The 21,285-nt window shown below is 47.8% G+C and overlaps 1 protein-coding gene across 1 annotated transcript; it reads right to left on the reverse strand.

Annotated features, from left to right (window-relative positions):
• Positions 1-6,526: 6,526 nt before the first annotated feature.
• Positions 6,527-11,366, reverse strand: LOC119169760 (solute carrier organic anion transporter family member 4C1). Its single transcript, XM_075883915.1, has 3 exons — positions 11,252-11,366; positions 9,811-9,910; positions 6,527-6,854 (listed from the first exon to the last, which is right to left on the reverse strand). Exons 1-3 carry the CDS (start codon positions 11,358-11,360, stop codon positions 6,824-6,826), a joined length of 240 nt encoding a protein of 79 aa, XP_075740030.1. The 5' UTR covers positions 11,361-11,366; the 3' UTR covers positions 6,527-6,823.
• Between the last annotated feature and the right edge of the window lie 9,919 nt (positions 11,367-21,285).

A 21,285-nucleotide genomic window follows, 5' to 3' on the forward strand; every position in this document is an offset into this window, starting at 1 on the left:
GTGCTTATCACCGACAGAGGTACGCTGCGGACCTGACTCAGGCAGACTGGAGGTACGGGTCAGACGAGTCATGGAGCGTCTAAATGAGACATTGCCGACATGCTGGTCAAAAACTTCGACATAGATCACAAGGTGTAGGATTTCATCGTTCTCTATGTGACCTGGTTACCACTTCACTTATCTTGTAAAAGTGTTTTACTGTGTTGACCATTGAACTTTGCTGTTTTAAACGATGCTTACGTCGCCTCTGTTACTTGAGAGTAAGTGGCTCTGGTATACCGAAATTGCATGGCAAAGTTTATTGTAACTAAATTATTCAAAAAAAGTGGACTTCCATGAGTGTGCAGCGACTGGTTTGTCAAGGTTTTCTTTCAGCCACCAGTAATTTGACATGTACTTTAAAACTTTGTGCATCAAGATAACAACACTTGCATCCTTGGTTTTCAGTTAGAACGAGTAGAGATGAGGCTGTACATGCACGTGGTCTACAATGGAGCACCTCGGTTCAACCATAGTCACAGTTACAACATGACCGCAGTGAATCACTGTTCTGTTGGCATGTTTCCTTGTTTGCATGTTTAGCGTATGTTTGCTTGTGTGCTTCGCTAGTCTGTTGTTTTCTGCTTATGCGCTAAATTTGTATCGTTGCTTTTTATAGCATCTGTATGTTTCGGTAATATGCAAGTTACTTCCATTGTGACAGTTTTTAATTCTTACATGTATCCAATTCATTATATGTTGATTTGTATTGCATGTCCCTTGCACCTGTCACTCTTCATGGGCCTGTTGATTTTCTGTTGATAAAAAATGTATGAATTATGAAGTCTTGGTTTGGAAGACCCTTATTAGGCCCGAGGAACCGGTAGCCGACAGCTAAGATGAACGAACCAAGATGATGATGGTGCTACGTGACAACGATGAGGATGCATGAGTAACACATGATAATGATGATAATGTACAGATGAAGAGGATTGGTATACTAAATGCCCACACTAATTCCCACCACGTGAAAGCGGCTAGCCTGGCCGCGGCAAGTCAAGGGGACAAAGAACGTCGCATTAAGGGCTTCATACGGGAGACATGGACGACCTCAGTAGTTCGATAACGGCGATCTGCTGGGGCTACAAGTGGCGTCACGCGATAATTCACTGGTGAAGTTTCTTCAAGAACTCTGTACGGCCCGATAAATCGTGGCTGGAATTTGTCGCACAAACCAGGTGTGCGAATAGGCGTCAAAACGAGCACTTCGTCTCCAGGTTGAGAGGATACAGCACGATTCGATTCATCATAAACCAGCTTTCTGTCTTGCTGTCAGGCTTCAGTGTTTATACGAGCACGTTGGCGGCTCTCTGCGAGCCGTAAAACGTATTCCTCTGAAGAGGATGGAGATGAATCCGCATGGCAGGTAAAAAAGAAACGTCCAGAAAAGAAGTAGGGGAGCATCCATAAACTGGGTAAAATGGTGAGTAGCCGGTTGTCCGCTGAATTGCCGTATTGTAGGCGAAAGTGACGAATGGTAGAACTACATCCCAGTTCTTGTGGTCTGGTTGAATGTAGGCGGCGATCATGTCAGCAAGAGTGCGGTGGAATCGCTCAGTGAGGCCGTTAGTTTGGGGATGATAACTAGAGGCAGTCTTGTGAGTTGTGCCAGAGGCGCGAAAAAGTTCGTTCACTAGTTGTGAAAGGAAGGCCCTTCCACGGTCGCTGAGCAATACACGTAGAGCACCATGACGCAGTATAATGGCTTGGAGGATGAAATCGGCAATTTCAGAAGCTGAACCGGTAGTGACGGATGCCGTCTCGGTGTAGCGCGTCAAATGGTCAACGGCTGTTACTATCCATCGGTTTCCAGCAGCACTGACTGGAAGGGGGCCATAAAGATCAATGCCTACAACTTCGAATGGTGTGGCTGGGCACGGAAGAGGCTGTAGTGTACCGGCTGGAGCAGGTGTGGGTAGTTTTCTACATTGGCAGGTAGTGCAGGACCCAACGCACCGAGCTACACTAGTGGTAATACCTGACCAATAAAACCGACTTCGAAGGCGATCGTAGGTTTTGTGGTAACCAAGGTGACCAGCCGTCGGATGGTCATGAAGTGCTCTGAGGACTCCGGACCGAAGCGATCGGGGTAGAACGGGAACCCAGCGCTGACCGTCAGGATGGTAAATTTTGCGGTACAGCACCGAGTTGTCCAGCTTAAACTGCGACAGTTGGCGACGGAGCCTCGCATTAGGTGGACTGGAACTGCCAGTGAGGTAGCCTATAATACGTCGACAGTATGGGTCAGCCAGCTGTCGAGAAGAAAAATCGTGCGGGTCGTCCGAAGGCAGCTGGTCCAAGAGGCGAGAGAGGAAACCACCGTAGACGTGGACTCCGAGGGTGTGTTGTGCACAGTGATTGCGAAAACGCTGAGGGGAGCCGCTGGTAGAGGGCAGCGAGAAAGAGCATCGGCGTCGCTATGCTTTCTGCCTCACTTGTATACGATGGCAAAATCATACACTTGTAGGCGTAGAATCCAGCGGCTGAGGCGTCCCCACAAGTTCTTGAGTGTCGAAAGCCAACATAAAGCGTGGTGGTCGGTCACAATGGTGAAGTGGCGGCCGTGAAGATAGGGACGAAATTTCTGCACTGACCAAACGATGGCGAGGAGGAGGAGAAAAACTTTATTCAACAGAGGAGTTTGGAGAACGCAGGCTCCCGGGCCCCCGCACGACCCCTTTGCGCTCAAGCGTTCATTTGGTGGTGGTCCATGACGCTGGCAGCCCGGTCGGCCGCCATGGTCTGCTCAACCGGGTCCTCTGAGCGCAGTAGGGTCTCCCAATCCTCCCAAGTCTTTAGGTGCTCTAGGGCCCGCGGCGGAGGATCCGCCGGGCAGTGAGAAAGGATGTGTATAGCAGAAGCATGAGGTTCAGGGCAAAGGGTACAGGCTGAGGTGAGGAAAAGGGGGTGATAGTGCGATAGAATGAGAGGAGAGGGAAGAGTGTGAGTTTGTAGCTGGCGCCAGAGGGTTGCCTGTCGGTTGCTCAGGACTTGTGCGGTGGGAGATATAGCTGACGTGCTGCCCTATAGGCCTGAGTCAGCTCGTTGAAAGTGTGCGCGCGGTCCTTCGTGAATCCCAGATCGGAGGCCGCGGGAGCCCGGTTTAAAGAACCTCGGGCTAAGAGGTTGGCGGCCTCGTTTCCAGGATTCCCGCAGTGCGCGGGCACCCAAATCAACTCCACTTGACGGGGCGGGGTTGCAGCGGGCGAATCCAGTATGCAAAAAGCAGGGACGTGAACTCGGCCTCGTGGAAAATTGAAGATTGCGGTTTTGGAATCTGATAAGACGTACCGTGCTTCTGTGTTTACGATTGCTAAGGCAATGGCAGCTTCCTCTGCAGCTTCGGGGGACGTGTCTGGAGGGAGTGTGTGTGTACCTATGGGAGAGAGATTGTGATCCACCACGGCAGCGACCGCTTCATCACCCACGCAGGCTGCGTCTACCCATACGGCGTCTGGTTCGGCGCCGTAACATAGGTGTAGAGTTTTAGCGCGAGCTCTGCGACGTTTATCGTGGTGGTCGGGGTGCATGTTACGGGGAAGTGGTGTAATGAGGAGTTCGCGGTGCAGGGGTCTTGGTATGGGGAGTAATGTGGGATCATTGGCGGGTATCTGGATTCCAAGAGAATGTAGAATATGCCGACCAGTGTTGGTTTGTGTGAGACGAAGGTATTGTGCTTGGCGGTGCGCGTCTATAAGTTCCCCGATAGTGTTGTGAAGGCCTAACTTGAGAAGTCGATCGGTAGGTGTACTTATGGGAAGGTGGAGGGCTACTTTGTATGCCCGACGGATGAGGGCGTCCAATGTTTCAGTGTCGCGGCGAGAGAGTTGGAGGTAGGGGGTGCAGTAGAGCACACGGCTGAGTACAAAGGCATGAATAAGGCGACATAGGTCGCCCTCCTTCATGCCTCGGTAACGGCCTGAGACCCGGCGGATGAGGTGCGAGATCGCCCCTGCAACCTGCTTGAGTCTCCGGATTGTGTTTGTGTTCTTCCCATCACTCTGGATATGCATGCCCAGTATCCGGAGGGTGTCGACCTCTGGTACCGATCTGCCATCCAGTTCGATGACGATGGGTGGGGAGGGGGAGTTGCGGCTTTTGGGGCGGATGCAGAGCAGTCCGGACTTCTCTGGAGAACAGGTTAGTCCTACGCTAACTGCATAATTTTGCGTTAGGTTGGCGGCTGTTTGGATGGTGTCCTGTATGTCACCGTCACTGCCATGGGTAGACCAGAGCGTGATGTCGTCTGCGTATAGGGTATGTTTCAGATGAGGAACAGTTGCCAATTGTCGAGCTAGGGGGATGAGGGTGATATTAAACAAGAAAGGTGAGAGGACGGACCCTTGAGGGGTGCCGACACTTTTTAGTGTGTATGTTGGGTGGGTGAGCGGGCCGAACTGAAGTTCGGCCGTGCGTGCTGTGAGAAAGGCCTGAATGTAAGTGTACGTACGTGTACCCACGTTCAGTGGAGAAAGTGCTGTCAGGATCGCATGATGCTCAACGCGATCAAAGGCTTTGGATAAGTCCAGAGCCAGCACTGCCTTTGTGTGGCCCGGAATGAGCGGGTCGAAGATGTCGTGAGTGATTTGTAGCATGGCATCTTGAGTGGACAAATGGGGGCGAAAGCCAACCATGCTGTGAGGGTATAAGTCACGGTCTGTCATATGCTGTGAAAGCCTCGCCAGTACAACATGTTCGAAAAGCTTGCCCAAACACGAAGTTAATGAGATTGGGCGAAGGTTTTGGAGTGTAAGTGGTTTGTTGGGCTTCGGTATGAACATTACTTTCGCGTGATGCCAGGACTGGGGAAGCGTTCCTTCCTTCCAACACTGGTTGAAGTACTCCGTGATGCGAGTGATCGATTTGTCATCCAGGTTGCGGAGTGTTGTGTTGGTAATCAAGTCGGCTCCGGGTGCGGATTTAGTGCGGAGAGTCAACAGCGCGGCTCTGACCTCCGCCTCGGTTATATCTGTGTCGAGTTCGGCATTCGGTTGTCCTGTGTATGAGGGAAGAGAAGTTGGTATGCCGGGCGATGTGTAGGTGTCGCGGAGTGTATCCAAAAGATCATTGGGGTTGTCCATGTGTGCGTGTATAAGCCGGGTGAGGTGGTGCTGGGTAGTGGTTTTCGTGTGCGATGGGTCGAGGAGGTGTCGGAGGAGATGCCACGCCCTTTTGGTGGTCAATCTGCCAGCAATGTCGTCGCATACCTGCCCCCAATTGGAGCGGCACAGCTCCTCCGAATGTATTTGGATTTGGGATTGTAGAGTGGCTAAGCGTTTCTTTAGCGTCCTGTTATGTTTACCCCGTTTCCACCGCTCTAGAAGGCTATGGTAGGCATCCCATAGGTGAGCGACTCGGTTGTCTAGTGTTGGAGTGTCTGTGGTGGTTTCAATTAGTTGCGTGTGATGTTGAATGTCAGTCAGATGAGATTCCACCCAGTCGTTGATGTCGGTTATGGGATTGTCTGCGCGGGTGGCACGCGAGGCACTCCTTCTCGGTAATCGTGTAGTTCCTCTCGGCTGCAGAGAGGACGCGGCTGGCGTACGCAACGACTCGCTCTCGCGAAGAGTTGTCGCGCTGGAGGAGCACGGCTCCTAAACCATGGCCGCTAGCGTCTGTATGGAGGAAGGTCGGTGCACCATCGTAGGAAGGTCGGTGCACCATCGTGAAAATGAGAAAGTACAGGATCGGTCGTGAGGGCACTCTTCAACCTGTCGAAAGCCAATTCACATTCCTGAGACTACTGAAAGGGCGTACCAGAAAGAAGCAAGTAGCTTATGGAGTGGTGCGGCTATGGAGACCGACGCGGCGGTGACGAATAACGACGGCCCTGGTACAATGCTCCTGTGGTATAGTCTCGTTCGCGTATGTCGTACCCTCGGCGCTCATCTTGCTGGCGCTTGCGGCAAAATCGTGAAATGTGACCACGATAGCCGCAATAATAGCACGTAGGGCGAGTCGATCGATAAGGAGGGTAGTAGCTTGTGTTAGATGCACCGGGAGAGAGAGCAGTGAGAGGGACAGATGATGGCTCAGGCGGTGGTAATGGAAAGCTCGTAAGAAAGCTTCTGGGAGGTGCGGCAGCAACCGACGCGTACGTTGGTGGCGGCGACGTCGAGCTGACGGTGCCTGATTGTGCGGCGACGGCATGCGTGAACGATGAGAGAGTACGAGCGACAGTGGGCTGCAGGTGGGCCATGTGGGTCATGGACGTGAGCTCCTCCCTGATTACATCCCGCAATGACGTTGAAGAAGACTGAATGGGACACACTGAAGGTAGTGTGAATCCCATTGATGCTAATTCTTTGACAGCTGAGATGAACGAACCAAGATGATGATGCTACGTGACAACAATGAGGATGCATGAGCAACACATGGTAATGATAATGTACAGATGAAGAGGATTGGTATACTAAATGCCCACAGAATAAATTCCTTTTAAAAATACATTTGTATTGTACATCCCATCAAAGTAAACCACCCGCAATGAAACGCCTACCAATTCCCGAATTTGCACTCAAAAATCAAAGCGAAAATAGCCCACCGATACGATATACTACACACGCACGCGTTTGGCGTATTTCATTACATCTCTCAGGCATCGCTTGATGTTGAATATTTTTTTCTGACATGTCTGTTCACGATTGAAGGACACGGCAAGCGAGAGGAGAATGAAAGGGATGTTCGTGAAGAGCCGGTGGACAGCCCTCGGCAGGTCTGTGAGGCGCAGGCCGAACTCACTCGACGCCATGCTCACCGCCGTGACGCCTTGACGCCAGACTGGTCAGCCTTCTCCTCCCGCACCACTTTGTAACCTGCAGCACGTCACGTAACAAGACATGGCATGAGAACTGCTTGCAGAACTCCGCCGAAATGCTGAGGAAGCCAGCAGGCCACTGACATTGACAAATTTGGCTTTGTTCTTCGTGTTTGTTTTTTTTTTACTAGAGCTCAAAATCCAGGTTTCTGGATGTTTCCGTTACTTCTAGCCTGTCTCAACGTGTTGCACTAACGGCAAAGTACTTAACGGCTCGACAACAAAACTACCTTGAACGAGCTGTATTATACCGCTTATACAAAAGTATGGTGAACTCACAAAGCTTCTAATTATACCAAGAGTGTTTTCATATAGAGAAGCCGGTCTGCTAACAACGTATCTTGCCCCTTCATGGTTGAAATAGACGCTCACAAAAATTCTTCAGGGTAAAATATTCTTATGAATATGAGTCCTGGCTCTTATGACCACAATATAACTTATAGCCGAAGGCTGATTCATCAAGCATTAAGCATTCATGATGATGAAATGAAATCGTTAAGTATACAATGTAGCCACAGCAACTGATGATGATTAGTTCACTTATAGCCGAAGGCTGATTCATCAAGCATTAAGCATTCATGATGATGGAATGAAATCGTTAAGTATACAATGTAGCCACAGCCACTGATGATGATTAGTTCATTTCTTTCTGCCTCGATTTGTTGTAGTTAGACCGATGACATTTATGAATGTGTGGTCAGCAATGAATCTTTACCTGTTTGTCTAGACTTTAACACACAATTTTCAGAATGCGCTAATAAAACTATTTTTACTACTGCTACAGTGATGTGATTTCAACGTCAATGTTTAACGAAGAAGTTGTGGACAATCGTATCAAATGTGCGCTTGAACATGACTGATCGAAATTACACGGCCCTCTCGTTCATGTCATTGGTCATAGAGATGCTGCGAGAGTTTTTTTAAGCGAATGTTTTAGATGCATAGCATGCGCAGGATTACCCTTCATGCAACCCCCCCCTCCTAAAGTCAAAATATGGGGCAGACTTTGCGTCCCTCCGTTCCCTCATTTAAATTACTAAATGAGTAGCCACCCCCTATTTTCCGTTCCCGTACGCACGCCTGATCAAATGCAAATGCTTTATTTTTATCTCACATTCATTATGGGCATCTAGTTTGGGACATGACCACCAAGGTTAACTTCAATAATTTCGCATGCAGAAGAAAATAATACGCGTCGTCACTAATTTACTGTATTTGGCTCATACAAAAAACCTACTTGAAAAATTGAACGTAACTCAAGTTCATGATATCTGAAAAACAAAACTCTTGCGCGAATAATATTTTAGTACTAAACGAAACACTACCTTATTGGAAGAACTTGCGAAGATACATCTAGCAATTTGTACCACTATACATGGCACTCATACTAGTAATGTAATTCACTTCGCAAGTGTTTATTTTCGTAGCTTCTTTTTTCTCTATTGTGTATTGGTCATACCTTATAGTCACTGTATTGGTGTAAAGTTATTGTGTAGTATGATTGTGTATTATTATTGTATTATTATAATTATATGCTTTACCATATGCAGCCATAATAAAGGAGTGAGGTCTTCCTCAAGCCACGTTTTTGCGGCTTTGTTTTTTTTTTCTCTCGAAATTGACATTTCATTACACAGTTGCGCATCTGTGTAAATGAAAAACAATAAGTCAGATGTAATCAAAATCTGACCATCGGCGGCGGCGTGAAAACAAACGAGGCCGAAAGTCACGTTACAGAAATTGTGCCTTGATAAGTCGCCATGTCGCATCACCCTGACGTCACAGATAATAAAACCTAGTAGCGTCATTGTGACGTCACATAGCATTACGTGACACGACGACACCATCGCACGAAATCGTCGCATGGTCAAACATAGGCCTTTTCCGGAGGAAGTTCAAGCAAGTGAGGAGCAGAAAGCTTTCGGGTGCTGGGAATAAGTATACATCGACCACGAGAAAAACAGAAAAGAACATGACCTTCGCCTCCGAGTGGTCATTGGCGAATACATGAGGGACCTTATGAGGTTTATTGCTTCGTCCGCGTCATGTCTAGGATTGCGGTACACATTCTGAATCTGTGCGAACGTTGCAAAAGAATATGTTAAAAATTACGGCATATATGAAACCTCTCTGGAATGCAGGTGCCGCAGTCATAGTAAAGTTTGTCAAGTCGGTATTTAGTCATTGCAGTAAAGATTTATAGTGAACATTACGAAAATTGATAAGAATAATTTACTCGAAGTGTGCTAAAAACTTCTGTAAGAGGTTCACTTCCTGCGTTCCTGCGATTCATACTGCGTGAATCGCGTATCCTCCTAACTCGACAAAACAACAAGACTGCACGCTGCAGTGGGCGGGTGCATACCGGGTAGGTATTTCGGCAAGGACACAGTGATCAGGCCTAACGTGATACCCATGACTCCGGCGACCGGAAAACCGAGCCACCAGGCACCGATCCATGCTGGGCTGTTCGAGCTCAGGCCGAGTCTGCAACTTGGGAACGCGACCTCTTGCATCTCGCACATTACCTAACATAATACACGTACATCTTACCCGCCCTGTTCAGCATGGTGGAGCTAATATATATGGGAACTGTTCCCAATTAATCATGTAATAGATATGGCAGTTTGTCAGCTTCTTTTATGTTACTTATCTCGCTGCGACATTAAAAAATCCAGCTTTCTTTTTACTCATAATGGTTTTGCTTCGTGCACTCAGGTCCTTATATAGCTTCTTGCAGTGCGCGAATTTTTTGTGTAACTTCACGCTAGCTTCTTTACAGCAACTCATGGAGTCGAGCTCAGCCGTTATGCCCATCTGTGAACGCTACGCCGCAAGCAATAAACACACGTGTGCCTCCAACGTCTCCCTAGAGCGCTGCTTGTCGATGCTCTTAACGCTGCGATGTTTGCCACGCGCATCAGTGCACAAAGCATGCTAAAGAGACAACGTACGTGGAGGCATCGGTGGAGATGTCCACGTAGTAGGACAGCGAGTAGCCGGGCAAGATGAAGCCGAAAGAGGGACCAACGATGCCCATGCTATTGAAGATGCCTGCGCGCAATCAGGAGAGAACAAATTATTTGCACTTATCTAAATAAATTCTCGTGGCCTGCAATACTTCACAAAATAGAGACAACATTTTAGTGTGCATGCGCACTCGGATATCTTAACAAAAGACTGTCTTGACCACCACTGGTTCAAAAATTGAAACAAGTGGAAAAAAAACGGGCCAGAGTTTCGTCTATATGGCAGACATTACCACTGCGCCAAACTGGATGGCTCGCAGTGCATAGGCGCCCAGTACGTGGAGGCTTTCCTCCTGAACCTTTTGTTGCCGGAAGTAAGGCCCTAATGTAACGGCCTAATCACCGCACTTTCATGAAAGAACACCGCTACACATTGTGTTCGAATGTAACTGCATGACCACCGCACTTTCATGAAAGAACACCGCTGCACATTGTCGGCGGCACGGAGACGATATGCCAGGAGCCCATCTCCAGACCCATCTCCAGTGCGTTACGGAGGAAAGGCTTGAGAAGCTCCTGTGTCGCTGTTCTACACTAAACCTGTTGCGAGCAACCATGGTCACATCACTACACCACCACAGGCTATAACAGCGACCACCGAGAAAGATGTGCTCTTTCCTGCCTGCCAAAAGTGCAAGGCTTTCAAAGATCACCTGCGCTACCTTGGGGACGCCAGGTTGAATAACCAGTTTTTTACAGGCCGCCTGACCCTCACTGAACTAGAAGCGCTTCCCTCACCTCCCTAGTGCCCTCCTATACATCTCCTCCCATATTTATCTAGTCTGTTCTCGTCGTCGTCAGAGTCGTTGAGGCTGTCTCTCTTTGAAGCTTGCATGTATAGCGTGTCTGTCTCACCCAATTCACACAATTTTCATGGCGATTGGCTATTCTGACCTATTACCGTTAATGAATTGAGCTAATATTCAAGAGTAAACACAGTCTCACGCACATGCTTGAAAAAGTCATCAGCTCGATAATGCCTAAAATTTAAAGCAGCGCAAAACACACCTAGAGTAAGTGAACCCAGAATTCGTCTTCGTCCTGGCGCTTGCTTAAATTATAGTTTGCCTTACCAACTCACCCAAGCATGCACTTCATATCGTATTAGTTCGTAGTTCGTGCTATTGCTTGTACACGTAGGCCTAGGCAAACGGAAGCGTTACACCTGCCCTGTGTTGTGAAACTGGCCCTTATTAATGTAATGAAAACTCTGGGCAGGAATGCACGCAAAACCGCACATGAAATCAGATGTCCGTTCAGTACCGCTAACGAAGGACAAGTTTCGGTGAATGGCAATATTCGCGGTCTCAAGCAAGCAGCTACTTTTTTTACGCGAAGTTGGACGTGCGTTATGCCAAATGCGCACCAATATAGAAGCTCGACTTCCTCCTCGGCACGTTCTCGTCAATGTACGCAATCGTGACCGTGTTGATGGGCGTGGCACCGAGTCCACTGAGCAACTGTCCAAGCATCATCACGAACCGGAAGTTTCTGCAAGGCAAGTGTAAATGCGCCAAGTCGTACACTATACATGTTAAGCTGTGCTTTTTTGGGTGCACAGTAAAACTACATCTCGTTAATATCAGCACTGGTCAGAGTAATCAACTGAGCAATATTTGCAGCTGGTAAAAGATACACATTGTTTTTGCTCACCCTTGCCACTTTGTTCGACACACAGTGTACTGCGCGGGGATGGACATACGAACTTGGATAGGCTGATATGCAAAAACACCACGCAAAGGAGGTGCGAGAATGAGGAAACAGGGAGAAAGAAGTCGACAAGAAATGAAAGACCGATAAAAGCAGCAAACATATGACGAGGTGAGGAGGAAGGTAACGCCACCAGCGTCGCAGCCTCGTCTGTCTTCGCAACACTTCGCAGCATTTTATTGGTGTGTGCCCTCTACGTAGACGTTATATACGTTAAGACCCACGCTTCATGTATGCTACTTACTCGCGGGAGAGAGAAAATAAACGTTTATTAGTACTGTCTGTTAGTAGCTAAAGTGGGTGGGGCTCTTCGTCCAGAGCTCCAATGACTGACAAAAGCGCAGAGTGGTGCAGCTAAAGCACCACCAAGCAGACGCACCAGCCACATTCCCCGGGTGAACAAGCAATTACGGTAGGGCAGAATGGGAGGGTGGGGAGAGGGAGCTACTTTGACAGCAACTGCTACCATTGATGAAAAAGGGCGTGGTCGTACGTGCTATTTCTACAGAGATCAGTCGTGTTGTGTTCTCACTTCTTCCCGTTGAAGCAATATAGTAGTGCCAGATCGGATCCTAAAGTGAATTACCTAAAGTGTATCCCATCCCAATTTGTTTCTGTCGAATTCCTTTTATACCCTTGCCGCAAAATTGGAACTTTTCATCTCAGATATAAATTCAAAGAGCGACGCCTACTGGCTTATATGCCATGCTGCGCACCTTATGCTTCCGGACCTCGTGCACGACGAAACTGCATCCACCATCGGGCACAAGTCGGTCCCGGCCTGCGACAGCTGATAAGCCAGTGAGAGGAAGTGGACCGCGGCCATAATCAAGTTGCCCAGTCCCAACATGGCGACGCCGTAACCAATGAAGCGTGGCTTGTTTCGTTGCGTGGCCAGGAACGACACGGGCAGCGTGGTCAGGCAGCTGGCCACGTCGTTGCTGCTGAGGATCATGCCGCTCTCGTAGCTCATGAGCTGGTAGCGCCGTTCAAGTGTCGGCAGCACCACCATCATGACTCCGTTCATGGAGAAACTGCGCGTGAATGAGACCAGGCAGAAGACGACAAGAGTGACGTGGGCCGTGCGGTACTTCTGCAGGAAGTCTGGGTAGACTCCGAGCAGTACGCAAAGGAGGTCCCGCTTCTTTTTCAGCTCATCCTCCTGTTTCGTGGCTGGAGCGGCGGTGCGGTCGACTTTGCTCTTCGGTATCAGGATTTCGCTCCCGCTTACAGGAACGGACGCTTTCGCTTCTCGGTCGGTGGACCGCAGCAGTGACACCGTTGTCGACACCGAAGCTGTCTGTTCGCCAGGGAGCGGTGACTTGGCCGGTGTCTCAGATGCTGTCTTTATCGCAGGCGTCTCTTCCACGGCGTCAGGCGTGGTCGTTGTGGAAGGGCTTTTCGGCCGCAGCTGTTGCGGCTGCAGCGGGCTCCGTGGCTGCACTTCAGGTGGCTATGCAACTCCAGAAGCGGGTGACATCGCTATACTCGAAGTTCTATGCACGAAAAAAAAAAGACGTATTACCTACGATTAGAAGTGCTCTGCTTCCGTTTATTTGCAGCTAATATCTAGCAATATCAGGGAGCTTCAGCAGCGGTGGCCAAGCAGTTCTTTATTAAAGACAGTACAGGTCCATGTCCGGACTGCACAAATGGCGCCACTGGGGCTCAAGCATAAGGGACCATAAGTAAATATTACCTTTTTTGATAACATACCTTTACGCAATCTTATACATGAAACAACAATGGCAGTGTATTGCTGTGCCCTCTATTTCTCTATTGCTGAGTGAATAAGCCTTGTCATCTCACCAGTATTAAAATGTATTTAGCACAAACAAGGAGGGTCATCCCCCGCCTCATCACCTGAGAAGGGGGGCGCAATGTCATCCCCACACATTGACATAACAAGGAGGGGGTGCTCGTGGAGGGGGATGTCAAGTCAGCTGCACTTATTGACATTGAAGGGGGCGGGTGCTGCGACGAACCTTCACCTGCGACAGCTGATAATCTGTCAGCTGATAAGCGACAGCTTCTCCCTTGAAAGGAAGCCCTGCGCATGCCTATGAGCAGGAACACTAATGAACGTGTGCGGAGAGCTACAAAAGAGCATGCCGCAGTCGTCCCAGCCCCGGCACATGTACTACTCACGCACCCGCAAGCCACACACTTAGGGCATCGTCTCTTCAAGTGTTGAATTCAACGCCACTAACTCGTAGCTTCTCTGTGGTTCTGAAGCGCTCCATTTTGAAACACTAGCTGTTATATTGCTCCTAAAAGGGCTAGTTTTTTTAAGCGCATCTCTTCTGCGCGTGTTTCAAAGTTAGGCGGCGTCACCATCGTCGGCAAAATCGATAGAGCGGACAAGGACGAAAGAGCGCCAGCGCGGAGTGGTGGTGAGCAGCTGTGTTCGCGTTTGCCATTTCTTGTGTTGGTACTGCGCCGTGCTTCCCACCGGGCTGCAGAAATTAGGTGCCTTCTTTCCTTCTAACCACTAACACCACCATTTCTCGTGGCTGCTCGAGCTTCTCGCGACAGCGAAAAGCATGCCCCTCACGCATGACCATGAAAAAAATGGGTTGACCTCTGCGAGGCTAAGAAGAAGACGTGAATGGTCAAAGAGACCCTTTCAGTGTGGAACGCTCGGTGACAAGCAAAGAATAATAAGTAAAGTGTACCACTGTCCATTTCTATTATGCACGTCCAACTGCGGCCGCTCATTACTATGACGTAAGAGTCACGATGAACCAATGACAAATTCAGTATGGCGCCGTTCGCGACGAGAGGCGATGTGCCGCTGCACCAAGACTGTCAGACGTCCATTCGGTTTTCTGCGGTGTTTTCTTCGTCAAGACAAAGCTATTTCATCCACTCGCCCTCAGCATCAGCGTCGTCGGCTGTCCTTCGATGCTGGCGTTTATGATTTTGCAGCATTTCAAGTGCACCGAAGCGGCAGAGCTTCACCTCGTTCCGTCAGTTCGGCAGCGCGAATCAGCAACACGGCGTCTATTCTCTGCGTCGCTAGGATGACCACTCTCGACGATTGTCGTTGTGGTCATTTGTGTTGATTAAAATGACGGTGAAGTCTCAATGTGCGCGCGTGTGTTCTGTGAAATATGCGCGTCTTTGATTTACCGCCCGCGAAAGGTGGGGCATCCGCGTTGCAGCAGGTGCGTGTGTGAGTGTGTTACTTGGGTGTCGCAACGTGAGATTCTTGGGGATCGTTTGCGATATTCCCTGTGTTGTGCACCCATGTGAGTGTTGTAAGTGCGGGCGAGTCGTGAGAAAAAAGAAACCGAGAAAAACTTCCAGCGTCACACATTACGAGAATAAACAAACCAGGTGGCGAGAATATGCATTGTTGTATGCATTAGAAAGCGAATCGTGGTCAACGTGTGTGCGTGTAATTATTTTGACGACTGCCAATTAGAACAGCTGCGTCATTTTAACGGAATCTATTTCACCGGCTTATAATTACGTGCCATATTGAAGTGTCCATTGCGTAAGCACTTGTCTCGCACTCGAAGTTTGAACGCCTTGCACGAAAAACACCGTGAGAGGTTCTTCAAACCGGGAAATGACGCGAGCTGTGTAATATCGCTGCATCGATTGTTATCGATGCAGCGATCACGATCAATCACGATCGTTACATCGATTGTGATCGTCACTGAAGCGAGGACACTAAAACTATTGTTGAGCGAAAAAAAGAGAGAACAATTTCATTTTTTGGACATTGTACCATCCATGACGATATCATATTCAGAAGTCTTACTTTTTCATATTTTTTTTTTCATTTTGCTTGTATCACGTGCATGTATTACGCATATACATAACTTGTTTATAATAATTTATAGCCCCAAGAAAAGATAAATGATTTGCACTCCCCTGTGAAAGCGAAGTCTGGCACGCAATTCACTCGCATTCCCCGGAGAGAGAAAACCTCCTTGACTGCACAGACACACCTTCGCATAGACACATTCATTGAAGGTAGTGGCCCCTGTTACAGCAAAACTGGTCCCCGCTTTAAAAACGTTGAATATTCAAGATCTGACAAGGTGATAGCTACACCATGAAGTGCAAGTTGTCGAAGCAAGAAAAAAACTTCACCTACAGCTTTTAGTCACCGCCACTTTAGCCGCGTAGTACATCGCCTTGGTCATTGGGTTAACGAAAACGTCTGCCATGATCCCCACTGTTAAGCACGATGTGCGCTACGCGCTTTTATTTCGATAAAACAAGACGTCGATTGAAACATTGGAGTTCACCTCAAACACGATGGCAAGCACGGCAGCGGAAAACGCACATCCGGTATTTAAGGCAGAACGAAAATCGAAATTCTCGAGGTCAATCTCATATCGCTTCTTCATTCTTCGCTTTGAGTCGTAGTTGCCATAGTTTCAGAAGACAGTGAAGAAACCGGGCAGCGAAAGTTTCGTAAAAAATTGCGAACAACCGAATAAATTGTGATTATTGCCCCTGTTTCATATTGTGAAACCGCAAAAGAACAATTTCCTAATTTCAAACATTACGTTAAATGTTTCTTTGTACAACCTTAGGTACCGCGCAGAAACATCTGTTTCGAGAAATGTGCATTGTTTCTTCGTGGACTCCGAGATGAGCGCACTGGGGAGTGTGATTTAAACAGCAGATATATTGCTAAGCAGACGCGGAAGTCCGCGCATTTATTCTATTGATTGAGCTTCAGATTCTGTATTTCAACACCAATGAAGTATTGTACGGTAATGGTCGTATGCGTGAAAATTATGGTCACTGTTTGGGAAGTGTACTTACTTTGTAGCGCGGAGGCATGGAAAATAAGGGCAGTGAGGCTTCGTGGGTCGAGCCTATAATTATTCTTGGGTTGTTACCGACTATAGTCGATTCTAAATTTATAGTCTGGCGCAACGCTCGCTCAGGCAGCAGCGACAGAAGTGGGCGGTGCCAGGTTCACCTCATTAGGTTGACGGAAAAACCGACTTGATGCATTCAGGTGGTATTCAAAGAATTATTACCTCGGATTAAGTTCTTTTTAACCTTCTTAACCATGCGTATTTTTAACCGGCAGAAAAGTTCGAGTTACTACAACGTCAAGAGCACGAAAATACATTTTTTTCTGAGCATCCCGCATACAACAGATATGGCTCCACGTCCTGTATATAAGACACCAGAGCTTAGTTGTTATCAAGTGAAATATGGCAAATTTCAATACATCAATTTATTCTTACACTGTTAGTGCAAGTTATCGTTGTGAAACTAACATACAGATACCACGTATTGATTACAGCGCCTAATCTGTCCAATAGCAAGTCTTTGCGGTCGTGATACACAGCTCCTCATTACAATTGTATGGCCACCATCTAATTATTAAACACTTTGGAAGATCCAACTTTATAGGAGAATTGCTAAATCCTGCTTTGCCGCACCATAATTAATTCCGCCCATGTTTGCAAAGGCAAGCCGGTTGAACAGCACTCATCTTATAGCTCCATCACGTACCAATATTACATTTCATGAAACAAATATTCATTGCGCACTATCTCACTATTTAACACCCCTAAAATATTATTTGTTTAAGTAATTTGGGCAGGTTTCTCGACTAGAATAACAAGAAATCAGGAGCTTTTACAAGAGCTACACATCTGGATTAGCCTGAATGAATTCATAGTTCTGACAACCACTGAACCATGGTGTTTCATATTTAAGACATGAAGATCGTTCGCTGCAGCGGGCAACACGTTAGTGTTAGGGAACACCCACTTTCTAAATAGCAAGTTGAAAATCTTAGAATTAGAATGAAAAATACGATAGCTACTGATATAATAGTTAGCCAGTAAGACATGTCATTTATAATTTGGTTGCAGCGAGTGTAATCATTCTCAAATTTTGCCACTTTGTTTTCCACTTTCCAGAGTTCCAAAGAAGACGACGACGAAAAAAATTGCTACTCTTGCTTGCACAGGTGTATTGGGGGTAGTTTGGTCATCTTTTTCAATTGCTGACTGAATTCTGTCCCATTTGGCAGCGAAATTTCTTCCTGTTCTTTTTATAGGACGCCAGGGCCGAAAGAGTTAAGATCACTTGCTACGTGACGCCAACAGTCAGAAAAGAAGTGTTCCGCGCTCGCCCTCTTGGCAACTAGCGGCGCTGACAGGCACTCACAGGTTTTAGTCACCCAATAATGTGGACGAGGAGGAGGCCGCCGCTGTAGCTTAGCTCGGCTGCCAGAGCATCGAACACGTTGCTCAAAGGTCGCAGGTACGGTCTATGCTAGCGCAAGTTATCTTTTCGTCTAGTAGTCTTTCTTCATATTTACATTACAGTCACCACTATTAACATCTAATATACATTCCATGGTACGATTACACGTTAGTTCTCATTATTATAGCACTTCTCATTACATGACTGACATTACATGACAAAAATGGGCACCGTGATACACGTAGCGACACTTGAAGGCGAAAGGCTCCTGCATGCTTTTAAATGCCGTAAGTTATACAATTGGACACCAGACTTCCTGCAAGGCATAAGCGCCGAAATGTGAGTAACACGCGTTAAACTACGTGCCTTTTCTCAATACAGTTGCCCCGCCCTAAATTTTTTGGTAATTCATTTGGTGTTGCGACGCTTCCGGAGTCGGTCAACGTTCCAGTGGTCGACGGCTTCGACTGACGACATCAGCATGTAACATAAGCGTATGACGGCGTGATAACGTCATACTTCAGACATCTGTGACGGCATAGTGACGTCAGTACAAGCATTTTCCTGTCCACGCGCGACCCGCTCGAACAAGGGAGTGCAAGTGTTTAGAACGGTTCAAACGAAAATTGCGAACTCTCGCAAAGCCTTGCGCGCAAGTCTCGCCGAGGCAAGCGTCAGCATAGTCGCTTGAGGCTTTGGCCTTAATGGGCCCGGTGACACTTTTTATTGCGATAGCAATTATGTGGACACTCTCGGCTGAATTTCGCCGCCGGCGTCGGCGTGGGCGTCGATGTCATGCCCCGTATATGTATACGTATTTATATATATATGAAAACGCAAGAAAGAAAAGTATCCAGAAAAAGGACTCTGGCGCGCGAAATCGAAAGCGGGACCTCCACGTCGTGAATCCGTGGCGTTAACCACTGAGCCACTGAGAGGTGCCTTCTTGGACGTTCAAACGGCAAGGTATATATATCTACCACTTACCGCTGTTGCCGGGCATCTTGGTGAGAGGGGGGCAACTATAGTGTTTTCAGCATTATCACCAAGATGGCGCAAAGTGCGCGCGGCTAGGGTGGCTAACCTAGCGCGGCAGCTCCCATCTCTCACGCGCACTTTGGCCCACGGAGTGGAGGGGAGTAAACGATCTCTCGCGCGGCCTTATCTCCCGGTGGGGAGGATCATACGTCTTGGCTGGCGTTGGGCTTGCACTGGTACGATTCTGTTGTAGTTACGGTGCGCACGAAGGTCAATGCAATCGTTGCACAGCCTCCGTTTGCGAAAAGGACGCGCTTTTCAGGCACAGCGAAGTAACAACTGACAAGATGCGCTTATTTGCGTTCATCTGTACGTGTGAGTACATTTTGTGCGTCATTTGTGCGTGAGAAACGCGGGACAGGCTTCGATCTCCTTGCCATTCTGCGCGTGATTTTCCGATTTGTTGCTACCTTGTTCATTGCTTCGCAATTGCGGCAAAGCGGTGGTTTTTTTTAAGTAACGGTCAAATGACTTCATTAAAAGATCCTATAACCTGATCAGTTGACAGCCATGAAAATTCGCAGCGCTCTCTAAGCGCTTTCTCTCTCCTTCCATACAAGCAAGTGCTTTGAAAGCTACGTAGGCACGGCGATGACTATGGGCAAGAAGATGTGTGTGGCTTTTTTTTCAGAGTGCTCATGAGTGCGCGTGAGGAAACACGGCGGCATGCCGCAGCGTGCACCACGGCAAGTATGCAGCTCACGATGCTAAAAACAGCCGATGACCGAAGACTTTTCATTTATGGCGCTGCCATTTCAGTTTACGGCATCATTTATGCAGGGAAGAGGTAATGATTGCTAGGTGACTTTAGTAATTAATTTTAAATTTCACGCCACGTGCTGTGCTTGACTTTGGGTTCTCAAAAGGCTCGACTACCCATCGGCAGCGTTTATGGCTCATGATGAAAAAGTGTTTCAGGGCCTCACTTTGGTGTGGTCTCCTGCACGTTGGTGTGTCCAGAAGCGTCAGGTGGCTTGCGCGCTTCCGCTGCTGCCTCTGAGTGCGGCTTCGGAGTAGATGTGGAGGAAGTTTCCAGTGTCGGAGACACAGAATGATCCCGCGACGACATGACACCTTCCTGCGTGTGCCTTCGGGGAGTCTCTCTGCCGAGACAGTTCGAGCGGTCGTGCGATCCTGCGCAGAGCAAAGAACGATCACTCGTGAAGTTTACGTCAGGTGTTTGAAAACGCGTTTCGAAAAGCGCATTGTACGCGCCAGTTCACCCAGTAAGTAATTGATCGTGTGCGTTAATTTGTACACGGGCTTTTTCCGTAAGCCCAATATACCGTATGAAGGTACTAAAGCTGAGCATCACGCGTAATGATCCAAATTTGGTTACAATGAAGCCATATCTAAGATAATGACGTATTCCTTAGTTTCAGTTGTCGGCAATTTATCTGTTGTATTTTTGTTCTGTAGCTGTTCCGATATATATTTCATTTTCAAATTATTTCGCCCTAATCAATGGTTAAATATATTCGTTTGACTTGCACTGCACTGTGCAACAACAGTGTAAATTATCGTAAGCAAAAGGGTGGTAAATAAACCAGAGATTTAAAGGCAAGTTGCTCCCGCGAAAGTTTCCTGGAAGACCAAAGATGCGTGTGTACTCTAATTCCATCATAATAGAAGCTTAGCAGGCAGTCATGGGATTTTCATTAGCTGAAAAGGCCCGAACAGAATTTAGTAGAATGAAATTCTTATTTTATAATACACCCTACCCACCCTATGTAATATCCTCCCAGTGAAAGCCTTCAGGGGTTTCATGAAATAAACACCAAAGAAATGCTTTTTGGATAAATTCTTTAAGGAGTGGCACAGGAGAAAGTGAAAAGAGTAAAATAATTTCAAACCATAGTATAGGTAGCAAGTGGGAGAGCCAAGTGAGGGCGAGGAGAAACTAAAATAAGAGAGAGTGAAGTATGACAATGGAACAAAGTGAGGGTGACGAGGAGTAATGTGAGGGTGATATGAAGGAGGAGAGGGTAAAGATACCAATGTATGGGTAGCAAACAAATGGGTGGGAAATGGAAGTGAGTGACAGTAGGAGTGACGTGACGTTGAGGAGGAAATGGACAAAGGAGGAGGGTGCAGCACAGCTACGCACAGTATTGCCACGCTCTGGTGGCGGCAGAAGACGGAGAGCGAGCAAGCTGGTGGTTGCTCTGCCCGAAGTAAACAGCCTTTCGCTTTGAGTTCAAGGTCCTTTCTCTTCCCGGCAGATTTGGGTGGCTGCTGGGTATCTTACAACAATCCAAAGTTTGAGAAAAGGAGGTGAGGGTGAGTAGGCGAGAAAAGAGGAGCCATAAGCCTAAGGTAACGAAGCCATGTGTATAATAAAGCAGAGGGTCGGAAAGGAAGGCGAGTGTGACGAGGACTGGAGAGGGTACAGCATACCATAGTGATGTATGTATAGCACAGCAAGAGATGGGACATAAATGTGAAAGTGACGCGCAG

The sequence above is a fragment of the Rhipicephalus microplus genome, chromosome 2, assembly GCF_043290135.1.
Source record: "Rhipicephalus microplus isolate Deutch F79 chromosome 2, USDA_Rmic, whole genome shotgun sequence".
Classification (NCBI taxonomy): domain Eukaryota; kingdom Metazoa; phylum Arthropoda; class Arachnida; order Ixodida; family Ixodidae; genus Rhipicephalus; species Rhipicephalus microplus.